Source organism: Vanessa atalanta, chromosome Z (genome assembly GCF_905147765.1).
Source record: "Vanessa atalanta chromosome Z, ilVanAtal1.2, whole genome shotgun sequence".
Classification (NCBI taxonomy): domain Eukaryota; kingdom Metazoa; phylum Arthropoda; class Insecta; order Lepidoptera; family Nymphalidae; genus Vanessa; species Vanessa atalanta.
In genome coordinates this window covers 3081121-3095820 of record NC_061902.1, presented here as the reverse complement: position 1 = coordinate 3095820, position 14700 = coordinate 3081121, and the positions used below count along the sequence as shown (strand labels likewise).

The following is a 14700-nucleotide window of genomic DNA, read 5'->3' as shown; positions in this document are numbered from 1 at the left end:
AACTCAGCACTTTAAAAATTGCCTAAAATTGTAACCCAGCCACATTAAAAGGGGGCTGCAAATAAGGATCCCCATTATATTACAAACTTAATAATAACACACGAATAATGCTTTGATCAATCAAAATACTTTCATTATTTTGGTTTATGAAGCTTCAGTTTGAGTTTTAAAGAAAATGTCTTTATTATTTTTTTAAGCAACCTTTTCATGTTGTATAAAATAAAAATGCTGTAATTATCAAAACTAAATAAATTATAAGCGACAAAAAATATTAAAATAGTATGGAAATAAAAAAACGTTGTAATTTTTTTTTTTATTACTACTAATGTATGACTAGATCTAAAAGTTTAACATTTATAAAACAGTCGCATATTAAAACTTAATCATAATAATCAATGGTCTGTTGACAATTTCAAATAATAATAATAATAATACATATAGATTAAAAACTGTTTTTAAAAACAAATAAAACATCGCAATGCAGATTAAAATTATAAGCATTTTAAAACATTGTAAAAAATATATTATTTTTATATCAATTGAACTGTTGCTTTCAAATGGTAAATTAACATTATAATTCGATAAATATGCCCCATGCAAGAAATGTATAATGAAATATAATATTGCTTATATTTTTTATAAATTTATGCGTGCAATAAATTTAACTATGCCTTCACAATAGTATATATATTTAAACAGACTGCAATATTATGTGCAGTATTAAAATTATCCATTAAAATTATGACTTACAAATTATTTGCAGAGCTTTTTACAATAATAAGTTTAGTTCAAATGTTGAATTCGTCATCATGATTATTTTTGCTATAACCTTTTTTTTTGTATTGCAAAGCAAACAATCACATAATATTATTCATTATTAAAATAAAATACAACAACTGAGGTTCTTACCGTTGCATAATAAACAAGTTTTTAATTTATTCAAATATTGAAATGCATAGACCGTAATTACCAAATCTATTCATTGGTACTAACCAAAACTTTTTGGCTAAACATTGAAACATATAATCAAATTAAAACTAGTGTTTTAATGCAAGAACTTTTGTTTAAGATAATGTCGAAACTTTAAAATCACTATTTTCTTAATGTCAAATTGTATACAATTTATAAATAAGAATTATCTACATTTTATTAATTAAAATTAAATTACAAATTGCTTGCACATATTAGATAATAATAATAAAATAAATCATACTTCACTATCTGTCAGTACTATCTTTGTTGGATACATTTATTTGGTCTGAATCATCGGATTGCAGAGAAGTTGCTTTATGTAACTCATACAACTGTACCAACTGCTCATCAGTCATATGATCTAATAGTTTAGGGTTTAGATATTTTCCCACAGTTTTCCTTTTGGCTTGATGTAGGGGTTTCATTTGCTTCGCTAAATTGATTGCATAGTCCTAAAAAAACAACAACATTTAAAAAATTAGTTATTGTATTCATCTAAATATGTATTTATAGTTTTAGAAATTTCTTAAAGTGTTTTATTATTATTAAAAATAAAGGAAAATTTTACATATTACTTACAGTCCATTCATTCAGAAATATATTAGCTTCTTGAGGGTTACAATTTTTATGTCTCTTAAACTCTTCTCTTGCATAATTATCGCCTAGTATCCGTAGTTCAGGAGGCAATGCTCGATGCACACGGAAAATTAGTTTATAAAGCGTACGTACACGTGATACATGAATTGCAGCAGACATATTTCACAAGAAGTATTTTTAATAACGGTTAACTTGTGATTGTACAACGATCTGCAAACACAAAACAATATTGTTAAAGCTATATAAACTTTATAATAAAAGTGAAACTATAATTTCAAGAAGGAAGAATTTTTAAGAGAAATTGTTATTTATTTTTTACCTTACGGATCAAATTCATTTTAAATAATAATTATTATAAATTAAATTAAATGAGACATTTTAATACGGTTTATCAGGATGTCAATGTAATCACGATATCATAGTTTTAACTTTAATCACGAACATTCAAATTTAATACTACTAGAACGATACGACATGATGATTCTTCATTTAAAAATTTTGAAACGACGACCTAATTATAAAAATAAATTAAGAAAATACTTTAATGATTACGTTAGTGACATAATGACTTACCAACTGACAACTGACAGCAGACAGAAACAGCCCATAAACGGTTTGTTTGGTTGGTATTGGTTTTAATAAATACACTTTGACACAGACCACAAATATGTTGTATGTTTTTTTAATCTGTGACTAAATAAAACTCCCTTAAGTTATAATTTTCTGAATTAGTTGTTTTGTATTTTCACTGTATACATAAAGCGATATAATGAAAATGTATCGCTTAAAATCATATTTTTTTAAAATTTAAGGTAACGTTGCGTAAACTTTATTTCGAAAAAAGAATTATAGCGGTCCCTTTACTTTTTAGTAAATATTGATATATTGTTTCATCTCACCATCTCATCTCTCAGCCGAAGGACATCCACTGCTGAACATGGCCTATGTTTGTATTTATGTCCTCCAAAGATCGCCACAATGACCGGTCTTGTGCAGCCCGCAATCAATTGTAATTGTTTAATTAGTCATATTTTCTATAAATGTCTCATTTTTTCAGAATTAAAAAAAAAGGTAATATTACACTTATTTCCTTATAAGTTTTATTCAAGTTTAAATACATTGGCACAGTGTGTCATCACTAAGCTTTATTTCGTTCTCCTTTATTCTGTTATCGCAACGATTTTTTTGGAATAATATAAATTTAGTCATGAACAGTAATTTAAACATTGATTCGTGGGGTCGGATAATTTTGGAACTGGTAACCTTAACTGCGATATTAAATACTTAACATTGTTTTTTTCTTCCTACTTCTATAAATATAATAATTATATAAAGTAGGTATACAATGAGTATATAAGCTACCTGTACTAGGATGCCCAACACTAACACTTTTTAATCGTGTAAATTTTAAAGTAGAAAGGCAAATAATGCCAATAAGATATTGAACTTACTGACAAATATTTAAGATATTCTTAAGAGTTAGATTAAAATCTACTAATAATATAGTCCAGTTATAGTTATAGCCCAGATTTAAACGTAACATCAGAAAATATGCGTGCGACACGATTGATTGCATACTTCTGAATGGTAGCAGAAAAGTCATCTTGCTGGGATTGAGGACTTGGTTTACAACGAATATAATGATAAAAACACATTATAAATACAACGTTGAAAGACAACAAAATGCACCCGTGCTTATAGTCAAATAAATCTAATATTACAATTCATTTTTCGAATGTAATAAAAAAAGCTGCATTATTTTACAAGGGGGTAGTTTTCAATTAATACCTACTTGATGAAAAAAAAAAAGAAAAATCAAAACACATAAAACAAATTTTAGTTCTTAATGTATCAGTTCTTATTATTATGAACTAAAATAGAATCGTTGTAAAATACAAAAACAATTAAGTCAGCTAAAAATGGCTTTGAGCTAAGTTTTAATATTAAATTTTTCTTTTACAAGGTTTTTTTGTTAAAATTAATAATGTAACAACCCTTTTAACCATCAAAACAAAAACTTATATTAAACTGTAGTATATTTTTCAGAATGACCTATGTACCATAAACATTGATAAGCTTATAAATATACATTTAGAATCTGAAAAGAGTGTTTAAAATGTGTGCTTTTACACTTCAATTTAAACCTAAATATAATAATATATTAATTACGTGTTTAATGTTTATATGTACATTAAAACCAATCAATGTCTCAGAACAAGGTGGACACATGTTACAACCTTTTTCGTTATTTTAATATGTACACAAAAATAAGTTTTACACTTCATGTCAAGTAATTTATATAAAATTTAAAACATGAGACAATATATATAATTGTCAAAAGTGTATACATATAGGAAGATTAAATTTTTTCTTGAATGAAAGGATGAGCCAGACAATGGTTTACGGATGCACGCTTTGCTGGATCAAGCATGATCATCCTTTCGAGTAAATCCTTGAGTTGTGAGATTTTTTTAGCTTCTGGGGCAGGTAGGCGATGGTGCGGCGGTGCTAATTCCGTTTGTAAGTCGCGCGTGGGCTTTATACTTGACATAATTACAATTTTTTCCTGAAAGAAATAAATAAGCTTGATGGACTTGACCAAAAGAATACAGCGAGAACAATTCTATTTTATTATCATTAAAGCCGAATTAGGTATTATATCATTACAAATAATTTAAATTAATGTAGAATAACTCACCCTTTCTGTGATCTTGTCCAGTTCATGGTATAGAAAGTTACAATTGACATCGAAATGTTGGTCCTTGAAGTTACCCTTTTTTATTATTTTGTTAGGTATTTTACCTTTTAAATCCATAAAATATTTCAGCATTTCGTTATTGGATTTACCACTGAACATAATTTTTCCTGTCGATAATTCATATATCGTACATGCAGTCGACCACATATCAATACCATAATCATATGGCACTCCAAGAATAATTTCTGGAGCTCGATAAAATCTTGAAACTAGGTATGGTGTAATATCATTATCTGTTACATGTGATGCTGCTCCAAAATCACAGAGTTTCAGCATTAATTTACTTTCATTAACCAGTATATTGTCAGGTTTTATATCTGAAAAAACAAACCACTACATTTTACAAATAAGTAATGTTAAGAGGTGAAAATAACCATCTTAAATTAGGAAAATTGGTGTGTAAAATATTATTTAGGCTTTTGCCTCTAATAAAAAACAATTTAAATCAGTATAAACACCAGCAACCCTTTAATAAGTCCATTCTATGTGTATTGTAAAAGTTATTTGGAAGAAAATTTAACAATACTAACCAGCATGTACAATCCCTGTCTTTTTCAACAACTTTAAAGCAAGCAGAATTTGTTGTGTATAACTTCTTACAGCTTTAATATGTATACCACCATTTTTTCCATATTTCTTCAAAACCTCTCTCAAGTTCATTGAAAGAGGTTCCATGACCATACAAAGATGTCGTTTGTGGAAAAAGTGTCGGAAAAGACGCAAGCAATGAAATTTGTCATCAGGATCAGCGTCATTTAAACGCTTCAAGATTTCCAATTCTCTTAAGCCTGTTTTATGCCTAAACAAAAATAAAATTTGTATCAATAAATACTTTGTCAAATAGTTAAGGCAAATCGTTTGATCGAAAATTAGACAACATTAATCAACTTACATAATCTCATTATTTCTAATGATCTTAACTGCAACATCCGTGTTACCACGTGCTTGGTCACGAGCACGCACCACATTTGAAAAGACACCTTGACCAGTGTAGCCATAAACTGTGTACCTGTTATCCAAATTTTCACCTATTCGGACCCTGTTGAGTATATTTAAGAATTTTATCTCGTTGTATAATATACCTTATTATACCTTATTTAGGAGGTAATTTAAATATTAATCTATTGCAATAAAGCAATTACCTGTAATATCCTTCTGCATCATCCCAGTTATCAGTAAGCGAAGGATTTTCTAGTGCATTCTTACTTCGAGGTTTTCCAGCAGTTGGTGTCTATAAATTAAATTATGAGTTTAATTATGTTTTACGTTAACAAACGTTTTAATTAATATAATAAACAAGTTACATAAAAAGAAAAAATCTATTTAATTTTTTTATGCATATATATTTATGTAAATTGTGTTATTTTATCTATATTTTGACTGAAATTTAATATATTATTTGTTTAAATTCACTTACATCTACACTGCCGAAATTGTCCTGATCTGCAAACATATCCCATTCATTTTTCCTACGTGATTTATCCAAATTGGCTGTACTTTTAGATTCATTGTCAACATTTCTAACATTGCTCTTCTCCAATTTGAACTCAATTTTACTATCAGCTTTAGATGGAACGTGCACCGTAGTAGATTCCTTGGATTTTTTGTTGTCGAGTGTTGCGGATTCAACTTTACCAAGAGTTGCTACATTAGCTTGCTCTGTGTTTGAATTACCACTATTATGACAGCCCAATCTCTGTAAAAATACATATATATTTATCCAAGTTCCTATATTGAACTTAGGTTTTAATTTGACAATCAATTGGTAAGCTTTTGTATTGAATATAGGATTTTGATTTGAACTTAAACCTAAATGTATAGTACATAACAAAAAATATTAAATAAAGTTATATTTGCTTGAAGTCATCTTAAAAGTTAGTGTTAACTTTAACAACTTATTGATAATACAAAAACATGACAGTATACAAACAATTCTGATCAACACTCTAGATATAAATGTAGATAAGTTAAAAATAAATAAGATAAATTACAATAATTAAGTAACTTTCGATTACCCTAAAACCAGTAATTATTAAAGGTGTCCAAAGAAAAACATTGGACCATGCTTTTTTTTTAATCAAATTGGTTTCTTTTAACTATGTACTATTTATAGTAAAAATAAAAATTCCAATGAAAGGAATTTAGATGTTCTAACGTTTAATTTAACTGACTGAATTATTGTTGAAGTTGAAGTTATAGATGAATGATTTAGATTTTAATGTTAAATGCTATGATAACAGTTATAATATATAAAAAAAAGAAAACCTATAATGACAAATGATTAAATTATAGTTGGGATGTATTGGAAGCAACGGTGAAAAGGCTCTAAAGATATACCTTCAAAAGCTGTTCTCGTTGCCTCCTTCTTCTTTCAATGATTTGTTCTTCAGATTCTTCTTCATCATCAGTATTAATGGATATATCTAGTTCTTCGTCACTAGAACTCGGCACTATTTGGGCAACTTCATTTGATGAATTCTGAAAAAAAAAACTTTATGTAAAACATGGTGTCATGCATGTATTTCTAAAAGATACATGATTTGTAAAATATAAGCAATTTAACTGTATCTAGGTGTTAAATATATAGCATTAAATAAACAAAAGAGGATCACCAGAATTCAAAAAAATGAATGGACTATAACCACCTAAGGACGACTCCACGTCGTTTGGTTATAGTATCATAGTTCAATAGTTTTCACGCGATTAACATACATAAAAAAATTGTATATATGTATAAATAGAAGATAATACTTACATTATTACCCCTATATTCCCGTTGATCAGGTCTATAATAAGGTTTATCACGTGATCGTGGTCTATATCTATCTCTACTGCGGTCTCGTGACCTGCGATCGCGGTCTGAATACCTCCTATCACGACGTGATATCGTTGACCTATCTCTTGAACGCCAGCTCCGCACTGGTTCTCTTTCTCTTCGTCGTATTTCTGATAAACGACTATCTACATCACGATCTCGATTTTTTTCTTTTTCGTTTCTTTCTCTCTCGGTTCTTTCCCTCTCGCTTCTTTCCCTCTCACTTCTTTCCCTCTCGTTCCTTTCTCTCTCGTTTTTTTCCCTCTCACGTTCTCTCTCTCGTTTCTTTTCCCTTTCTCGGTCTCTTTCCCGTTCTCTCTCCCTTTCTCGATCTCTCTCTCGTTCTCTCTCCCTTTCTCGATCTCGGATTCTTTCTTTCTCGCGTTCTCGTTCTCTCTCCTTTTCACGTTCACGTTCTCTTTCTCTGTCAAAATCAAGTTTACGACGATCACGTTCTTTTCGGTCACGATGTTCCTTATCTTCTATCCTTTTGTCCATCTCTTTTCTACTTTCCCTATTAAGTATTTCTCTTAAATCTTCCCCTTGACGTTTAATTTTCTGTTTATCTTTTTCCGAAGATCGATCTTTAACAGGTGTAAGTTTATTAATCATTTTTGAGTCAACATCACGATCACGTTTATCCCTTTTTCGGATAGGAGTCTTAATTTCCTCGTCATTTATGCAAATAACCTTATTTTTAATAGATTCTTTACGAGCCTCATCATCGCTTCTGTCAGAACTATATGCAACCAAGCGAGCTTGTAACAACTCTTTCTGTTTCATTAATTCTTCTAAGTTTAGATCGTCCTCTATAATTGTTAATTCTGGACTAGCACAATCTTCTTGGTAATTTTCATCTTCTGAATTTGATGATAAAATTTCTAAAGTCTCGCTTACTTTCTGTGTAACAGTACTACTAGTACTTCGCGTTTCTTCAGTAGGTTCATCGCTATTCTTAGATTTGACTGTTTTCTTCGAATCTTTTATAGGAGTTTCCAGAGATGACTCCTTTTTCTTAGGTTTACATCGCCTAGATTTTTTTATTAGATCTTCTACGTCGGAAAGTGATGTTTCACTCTCTTGTTTAGGACTTTTGTATTTTTCTTTCTTGGATTTCTTTTTCTTCTTATATCCCTTATCTTCTTTTTCCTCGGATGTTCTTTTACGCTTCTTGTGTTTCTTACTCTTTTTCTTTTTCTTACTTTCATCATCACCATTTGTTGATTTCTCTAAGTCAAGCTTAGATCTGAAACAACAATAAATAAATAAAAGAGGTACTTACTAAAGTACGTGTTAAACGTTCTTCTTCTTCCTTATTGTTTAAAAAACATTTCTCATTTCTGTAATATTATACAGTGATAAATAAAAGTAATAGATATTCGAAAATAATATCAAATTATAAGTTTTAACCTACCGGTCACTTTTATGTTTATTAATAAGCTCAATACATATATTAATGGAAAATTTTGAATTCATTGTTTAAAACTTTTTATTTGTTGATACATCTGTTGATTTCGTTTTTACGCACGGCAATATATTAACAACATGGGCAGTAACTTATCATTGAAAATAGAAGAGGCTTATTATTAAAAATATGTTGAGTTAATGTTAAATGTTGAATCAACGTGTCAATGTCTTTCAAAATATATTTAGAAATAGATAATAAAAAAATAATCACAACACTATGACATTTCAAAGAAAAGTATTTAATACTACAATTTTTTGGATCTCAAACCATAAGCATTATATTTTTATATTCAAATTCTGTCATTATGATTTCTTACTCAAGAAAAACATACACACAGACAAGCTAAAAAACCAGATAAAATTTTAACAAAAAAATAACCATTTTTTTTAAAAGTACCAATTGGATACCTAACTAAAAAAATATGGTGGTTGTGTGTAAGTGGTAAATTTGACATAGTGACTTTTCAAAAATGCTTTTTTGTAAAGGTTACCTGACTAAATTCATTTGATTTGATTTTGCTAATTAGTTTATAAGCTACTCAGTTCTGAGGTAATAAACACAATATAAAATACAAAAAAATTAGTAAACTCCTTCTTATTTTCATTTCAGTTAATAATAATAAGCTAATAATTAAATAATGACTTTTTTAACTCTGCTTTGACCACATAATTATACTTATTCAGTCATTAAAAATAATATAAAATATATAAGTGCTTCATTTGTGAATTCAGCTTAGATGAAGTTCAATTTTTATATAAATAATCATTTATTTTCGAATATCATACCTTCAATATATACAATGTCCAGCGAACATAAATTAATGTCGTATTTTTTTCAATTCAAGTGCATTTTTTCTACTCATATATACTATTTTTTTTTTAATAATATTTATCTACCAATGGCATACCAGATTGTGCCTATTCATTGAATGCTAACTTAACCATAAAAATACATTATATTCCTTTCTAACCTTTTATTTATGACTACAATTTCTAGACTAAGATTTCAAAAAAATGGAGCTCAATACTACATTATATAGCAGAATTTTATTGCAATGCATTTTCTCTTTGATGTTTAATGAATAATTTTGTAACATGGTGATTAATGTTTTTGTAAATGTAAAGTATATCTCTTCATGTATACTTTTAACTTGGAAAAATAAATATTCAAATTATTAGAAATTAAAAAAAGAAACTTATAGTTTCTTTACCACACTAAATTTTAATGTCCTCGTTATATTCAATCCCATCTTAATAATTAGTATTGTGTGTAAAACTCATGTCACACTATAACCATAAATGTTAATTCAAATGCCAAACATGTCATATACACATTTTGTTATTAACAGAAGTTGGCTTAATATATTTTTGAAAGTCTATTGTAATTCTATCATCAGTGTTATTTTGTCATGTCCATGTTATGATAAACAACATAATATATAAAATCAGATTAAAACATTAAACTAATGTCATTCTGTACATGTCTGACTACAGGGCAAAGGTCTCATCCATGTGCACAAGACAAGCCAGAATTTAATTTACTGATAATGAATTATTTGGTTTACCCAATGCAAACTCGCTATCTTCACTTAACATCGGCTGAGCCCTCGCAGATCATTTCGGCTTGGTTTCAAAATAATAGAGGTTATAATAATTTGTATGGTATTGATATAGATTTTACCATTACAATAGGTAATATGGTAAACAAATATGTGTCCTTGACGTCTAAGCTGCTGACTAAGAAGTAATATTCAAATTGGTTATACAGTAAAATAGATAAATATCCTTTTACTATCTTATATAGAAATAGCACAACAATACCATGAATGGTCACAGCAAATAAATATTATTTAATTTACAAGTACTAAGAATGTATCACAACGATAAGCATCTAACAAAGAATGAATAAAAAGTAAATAAACCACCAACTACTTACTCGTTTCCCATTATTTTCGTTTAAGTAAATCTGCAGCCAAATCTGCAAAAATGGGATATGGTTTATTTTAAGAATTTTTATTTTAGTTTTTAGAAGATTGTTTTCAAACACTGATGCACTTATTTTGTTTATGATTATGGATTATTGTATATGTAAATGAAAATAAACACTCAAATTTATTGAAATTACTTTTTAATAGTTACATTGGTATAATATAGCTAAATTTAGATGTATATTTATTTCAATTTGTTTAATATATAATTTACTAGGTATGCAACATAAGTTCGTTGCTCTATATCCTTTTTAATATTATAGTTTTCAAGTAATATACGAATGTAAAATCAAGATACGCATTATTTCATTATACCTTCAAACTCAATATAATAATTCATAGAAATACTTTACTAGATAATCTGTTAGTGACATATATTTGGAAAACATATTATTTATTAAATAATAATAATTTGTACATTAAAAATCGATTCACACTTTTTCAAATATGGTTGTGTATAATGCACACTGGAGTAAACATTAAGCATAGATTATAATTCATTAATTACTAGATACTTATAACATAAACTGGTCTAGGTAAGTAATAAACCCACATTTAATTTATCTTCAGGCAAAAAAATGTCCCCTTAACAAACAAGAAGTAATTAGGTATTAATTCAACGTGACATTACCGATCAGACCTCCATTTAACTAGCTTTGTAGGCAAGCAAGCAAGGGGCAAAGGGAGGGAGCCTTTTGAGTTTTATTGAATATTTAATCCTCTGAATTTTGCTATATGGCAATATAATATAATAAATATAAAATATTTAAAATATATTTTTTAAATAAATGAATTATTGCTACAGGTTTCAAGAAATTATTCAATAAGTATTTTTTAGTCAAAAAAAAATAATAATTTTAAGGCCTTAACTAGATAAAAATGAAATATTCTCTTGCCTAATTAAATTGCGAAATTCGAGTAATCACTTTCAAGTGAGCCTTAATAATTATCATTGACGAAAATTATCAAATATATTAGGTAAGAAACTATATTTAAATAAAAGTATATATATATATATATATAGTTCATTTATGTTTATCTACTTACGGCCTTAGGTTTCACCAGCGTTACAGTTTGATTATTTATATTAATGTTCATAAGCTAGAATATGTACGATTTACGATGAATACTTGCTTACGGTTTGCCATAATGGTTGAATCATATAAACTCTTCAACCATTTAAATACCAGTTGTAAAGCGCTAGTTTTAAAATCCCATAAATAATAAAAAATAAATAGTCAGATCGCTATCGCACTGTACTAAACATTGCAATCGGCACTGTCAGTACCAGTAGCTTAACGATTAAGCCCCTTTACCGGTGTAAGCTAAGTGTAACTTTTATTACATCAAAGATATTCAAGTAACCTGTTAATGAGCCGATCGTTCTTGACCAGATTTGACCTACAATTTTTTCTAACTTAATACTTAATAAATCTTTAAGTAAACTTTTTTAGGAGCTGGTAATCTTGTACTTTTATATTATTAACCAGTTGAACGTAGTGATTTCATTTTATATGGTAATGGTATGGTTGTTAGTTGTTACTTGTTACTCTAGTGTAGTGTAGGCCGTAGCGCGTTTCTTACTGTTGTTTGTCTGATAGGTAAAAACGTACTGATGCTCTTTGGTATGTTATCGGAAATCACAAATTAGAAGATGGCGGTGCAGCATTAAAACCTGCCGGATAATTATTACAGTAATTACAGGTATACATTTCTTATTATATTATCTTATAACTATAATATTGTATAAAAATACAGTAACTCTCTATTTCTATTTATTTAATTAAAAATTGTTTACAGAAACCGATCGTAGAAATCCATATTTACCTTGTTACAAACGATATTGATATAAAATCAAGAAAGTCGAAATGAACACAAATAACATGGTTAAACTCAAACGATTTTGCTGTGATGATGAGACTGGAGAAGTTATCACATACCAAATCAATGAGGAAACAGGAGAGCCATCAATGCTGAACAAAATACCTTCTATATTTTCTATAAAACATACGAAAAATAATCGTAAGTTTTTTAAATTCCCAAATGGATATATGAGTAAAACTAAGAAATTTCAAGCTCTTAAAGAAAAAATCTTAGCTGGAGCAAATACAACAAGCCCTAGATTGTTCCTTATTATACCTACTCTTATGATATTTTCTAGCCTTGTTTGTGTCATTTTAATGTTGCTTGAAATATTGTTACACGTAAGGTGCCACAAGAAAAATAAAAATTTAAAGGATGCCAATTTATATTACCGAAGTCCTTTTCATGTTATAACTAGTACATTTTGTGGCCTGTGCCGTGATAGTGATATGGCATCTAAAATAGGGCAGATACAGGCCAAAAGAAGATACAGATATGATTATCTCAGGGGAATAGCAATTTAGTCTATTTCATTTTTATATATAAAATATGTAAAATTATTTGAATATTCATTGTTAATTATTTATTTTAAGTATTGTAAGTTTTGTTACTAGTTTTTAAAAATGGTTGATAAGTTGTATAATGGTAAGGGGTCTTCATTTGATAGAAAAATTATTCTATCATTATTTAATAAAAATTGGTCATCGGATAATTGTTTATCGTTACATATTTAATGAGGCTACATACAACATTTAGTACTTCTGAAGTAAGATTTATGAGTTGAAGATTAAGATTCTGTATGAAACAACTTTATCACTTTTAAGTAAAACATAGAATACTTGTTAGTTAATATTGTATTTGCTTGTGAATAATGGCAAAAAAACTGCAATGTAATATTTATCTTACATAATATCATTAATGTAAAAAAATATAAACCATAGGAGGAAACAGAAATAGTTGTGTAAGATTATTGCCTAAGGAAAAACCCTTAGTCACATTATTTCCCTAAACTCATTGAAATGTATGACAAACTTTGATTTGTAACAAATGATCTTCAATTATTGTTGTTGTTAAATTATGTTAACATACTCAAACTTAGTGATTACTTCAATATGTACTAAACAAAAAATGATAATAAATGTACTTAAAACTTATCTATTATTTAAATTATATTTGTGGATTATGTATAGCAGGAAGTAACTTTTCCTTAGTTGGTTTTTGCTAAACTACTTAGGTTGTAAAAATCATTTATAAGGTTAACTTTAAGATGTACACTGCTGTTTTGCAATCACCAAGGGTGCCTTTTGTGAGACATAGTTATTTTGTTCATGTTACATTACAAAATAATTATATTTATTGAAACTCAATACATACTAAGAACCATATTAGCTTACTTCTGTAGAAGTTTTTCTTTTTAGAGGTGAACTTTTTTTGTAATCATAATATATTTGAATTGATACCAATAGTATATTAATACTTATCATATTAAGTTTCTTTAGAAATAATATTATCTTTAAATTACATTGTCTATAGTATACCAACTTGTATAAAATATATGTTAAATAAATAACTGTATACATATGTCAATATTTTAAATATCCCTTATAATATAAATAAAAATTATAAATAGTTCTTTGAGTCAATCCACTATGCATATAGGAATGGGGGGTAATTTTAATGGTGGCTGTATTTCTTGATGTATGTACATTCTAAAATAAACTATCCCTTATACATATTGGTTTTATTGATAAATAATGTTATTTAATTTTTCATAGTTATTATTTTAGTAATGATTATTAATTAGACGTAAAACAAAAATGAGCTTGAGTGTTTTTTGATTAAGTGATTTTGAAACATAGGGTAGTTTTCAAAGTTTTTTTAGACCTCACCTATATACGAAACAATATTAGAAATCATACAGTAACATTTGCTATTCTATGATCAAGTTCATGTTTTTATGTAGATACTTCAACAGTAAGTTATTTTCTGATAGTTGATATATAAAAAATATATGAAGTACTCAATGATTTATTTATCATTAATACAATACCTTACCTATCCAAAAAGTCATCAGCGCTAGGCGCGTGGTGTTTTGCCCCTCGTACATCTCTTCTTATATTGTATTGACGTTACGCAGAATGAAATTATTGATCTCATGTTGAACAGCAAATCTATTAATTTAGTGTTCGCCAGTAAGATCCAAAAAAATTATTCATCAGCATATTTTCGGCCAAAATACT

The 14700-nt window shown here is 27.9% G+C and overlaps 3 protein-coding genes across 6 annotated transcripts; 1 reads left to right on the top strand and 2 right to left on the bottom strand.

Annotated features, from left to right (window-relative positions):
- Positions 1-504: 504 nt before the first annotated feature.
- On the bottom strand, positions 505-2159 carry LOC125075925 (succinate dehydrogenase assembly factor 3, mitochondrial). 3 transcript variants are annotated; one of them, XM_047687776.1, is made up of 3 exons: positions 2143-2159; positions 1552-1779; positions 505-1424 (listed from the first exon to the last, which is right to left on the bottom strand). In XM_047687776.1, exons 2-3 carry the CDS (start codon positions 1726-1728, stop codon positions 1218-1220), a joined length of 384 nt encoding a protein of 127 aa, XP_047543732.1. In that variant the 5' UTR covers positions 1729-1779; positions 2143-2159; the 3' UTR covers positions 505-1217. The 3 variants fall into 3 exon arrangements, with proteins under 3 accessions (XP_047543732.1, XP_047543731.1, XP_047543729.1); XM_047687775.1 differs by lacking the exon at positions 2143-2159 and adding an exon at positions 1955-2132; XM_047687773.1 differs by lacking the exon at positions 2143-2159 and adding an exon at positions 1889-2132 and having other exon boundaries at positions 506-1424.
- A 1337-nt stretch (positions 2160-3496) lies between these two features.
- LOC125075922 (serine/threonine-protein kinase PRP4 homolog) lies at positions 3497-11282 on the bottom strand. 2 transcript variants are annotated; one of them, XM_047687768.1, is made up of 10 exons: positions 11229-11282; positions 10546-10587; positions 7083-8388; positions 6665-6805; positions 5745-6023; positions 5470-5558; positions 5220-5366; positions 4858-5126; positions 4268-4644; positions 3497-4135 (listed from the first exon to the last, which is right to left on the bottom strand). In XM_047687768.1, the coding sequence occupies exons 2-10, from the start codon at positions 10554-10556 to the stop codon at positions 3929-3931; spliced, it is 2826 nt and encodes a 941-aa protein (XP_047543724.1). In that variant the 5' UTR covers positions 10557-10587; positions 11229-11282; the 3' UTR covers positions 3497-3928. The 2 variants fall into 2 exon arrangements, with proteins under 2 accessions (XP_047543724.1, XP_047543723.1); XM_047687767.1 differs by having other exon boundaries at positions 11151-11259.
- Positions 11283-12141: 859 nt separating this feature from the next.
- Positions 12142-14191, top strand: LOC125075924. Its single transcript, XM_047687772.1, has 2 exons — positions 12142-12301; positions 12398-14191. The coding sequence occupies exon 2, from the start codon at positions 12466-12468 to the stop codon at positions 12982-12984; it is 519 nt and encodes a 172-aa protein (XP_047543728.1). The 5' UTR covers positions 12142-12301; positions 12398-12465; the 3' UTR covers positions 12985-14191.
- The last annotated feature ends 509 nt before the right edge of the window (positions 14192-14700 follow it).

What these genes read in the sequence shown, in the direction of transcription:
- LOC125075922 (XM_047687768.1), bottom strand. An exon ending in GGGAATATAGGGGTAATAAT is followed by an intron (nt 6,806 to 7,082) that starts GTAAGTATTATC and finishes TTTTTTTTTCAG; the next exon opens with AATTCATCAAATGAAGTTGC. An exon ending in GATGCAGAAGGATATTACAG is followed by an intron (nt 5,367 to 5,469) that starts GTAATTGCTTTA and finishes TATACTCAACAG; the next exon opens with GGTCCGAATAGGTGAAAATT.
- LOC125075925 (XM_047687776.1), bottom strand. Translation starts at nt 1,728, where the DNA reads ATGTCTGCTGCAATTCATGTATCACGTGTACGTACGCTTTATAAACTA. An exon ending in TATTTCTGAATGAATGGACT is followed by an intron (nt 1,425 to 1,551) that starts GTAAGTAATATG and finishes TTGTTTTTTTAG; the next exon opens with GACTATGCAATCAATTTAGC.
- LOC125075924 (XM_047687772.1), top strand. Translation starts at nt 12,466, where the DNA reads ATGAACACAAATAACATGGTTAAACTCAAACGATTTTGCTGTGATGAT.